At 50.2% G+C, this 1,615-nt stretch overlaps 1 protein-coding gene across 1 annotated transcript in view; it reads left to right on the top strand.

The window, feature by feature from the left end:
- The first annotated feature begins 570 nt into the window (after positions 1-570).
- LOC113591159 (uncharacterized) overlaps positions 571-1,615 on the top strand; it is a 10,462-nt gene continuing 9,417 nt past the window's right edge. The window contains exon 1 of the mRNA XM_035522571.2: positions 571-1,157. Within this exon, the coding sequence (XP_035378464.1) occupies positions 933-1,157 (225 nt within the window). The 5' untranslated portion in view covers positions 571-932. The remainder of the gene's footprint in view (positions 1,158-1,615) is intronic.

The raw sequence follows: 1,615 nt of genomic DNA, 5'->3' as shown, positions 1-1,615 counted from the left end.
TTTATCTGGTTAGAGGTGAATTTGTATCACTAATCAAATTTGAGTATAAAGAGCTTTATTTGATGTTATAGGCTGCACTCTAGCACGCTAGCAAAAGCTGGTGCTCAATTCTCTTACAACTTATTAAATAAAACAAACTTAAACCTTTACCTTCTGAGACTTAAACCTTTACCTTCTGAGACTGAAACCTTTACCCTCTGAGACTTAAACCTTTACCCTCTGAGACTTAAACCTTTGCCCTCTGAGATCTGCAGAGCTCAGAAAGAGAGAGAACAAGCGCGTAGAGAAAAAGCCAAAAGTGTTGGAAGGTGAAAGTGGAAGAGAGTGGAGAACACATTTAGCAGGATGCAAACGATTGTGCCAAGTGTCTCTGACAATCTGTGTGAACGTTTTGTGTTGGTTTAAGTGTGTGTGTGTGTGTGTGTGTGTGTGTGTGTGTGTGGGTGTGTGGGTGTATTGGTGGGGGTTATTGCGGTGTAGTATGTCCTCGCTGTACACTAGGCTGACTGCACTAACCTGAGACCAGATACGGTTAATTATCTGCCACACACAGACACAGATACACACGCATGCACACACTCCAGGGGTGCATGAACCGCCCAGACGGACAGAGGAATCTTGGGAGAGAATAACCAACAGGCAACAGAAAGATCAAGGGAGAAAGAGAGACCACACACACAGAAGACAAAAGCAGAGCTCTCCACTCTGCCGTTCAAAAGGAAAGAAAGAAAGAAAGACACCACGCCCGGCCAGGACAAGACATGAGGATGAAGACGAGAGTGGACCTGTGAACCACGTGAGCAGAAGAACGCCGACGGCAAGAGAGCAGAGGGGCTCCACCTGCCCCACCCACATGCCCATCGCGCTTAGCTCCCTCCAACTCCCTCCCGCCGTTCGCCACGCGGCCCCTCCGGGCGGGCGAGGGTGGCACCATGCCTGCTGCGCTCGAGTCATGTCTGAACGGGGTGATGTCTGACCCAGAGGAGCCGGAGCCGGTGGAGCAGCCGGGCCCGGCTAGGTTGGGGAAGGTTCCTAGAGACGTAGTGAGAGGCTTCCCCCACACCAAACGCGTGGGCAGCTACCTGGTGGGTAAGATGATCAACAAGGGCTCTTTTGCCAAGGTTATGGAGGGCATGCACATTGGCACAGGAGAGAAGGTGAGAGAAACCATCACACACACACACACGCACGCACGCACGCACGCACACACACACACACACACATGTACACGCACACGCACGCATGCACGCACGCACGCAAACACACACCCACACACACTATCATGCATAAATACACACTATTCTAATTCTGTCAATCAAAGTACTAGGGTCACGCATTCAGATGTCACTCATCACTGTCATCCATATTTCATGCCATCTCTGCACTCTCAGTTTACGGTGTGTGAAATCCGTCTACCCTCACAGCTGATACATAAACCATTAATAACATCATCACCACACACACACACACACACACACACCACACACACACACCACACACACACACACACACACACACACACACACACACACACACACACACACACACCACACACACCACACACACACACACCACACACACACTCACACACCACACACACCACACACACACACAC

The sequence above is a fragment of the Electrophorus electricus genome, chromosome 24, assembly GCF_041902795.1.
Source record: "Electrophorus electricus isolate QZ-2024a chromosome 24, ASM4190279v1, whole genome shotgun sequence".
Lineage (NCBI taxonomy): Eukaryota > Metazoa > Chordata > Actinopteri > Gymnotiformes > Gymnotidae > Electrophorus > Electrophorus electricus.
The sequence above is the reverse complement of the archived record's forward strand: the minus strand, read 5'-3'. Positions and strand labels throughout refer to the sequence as shown.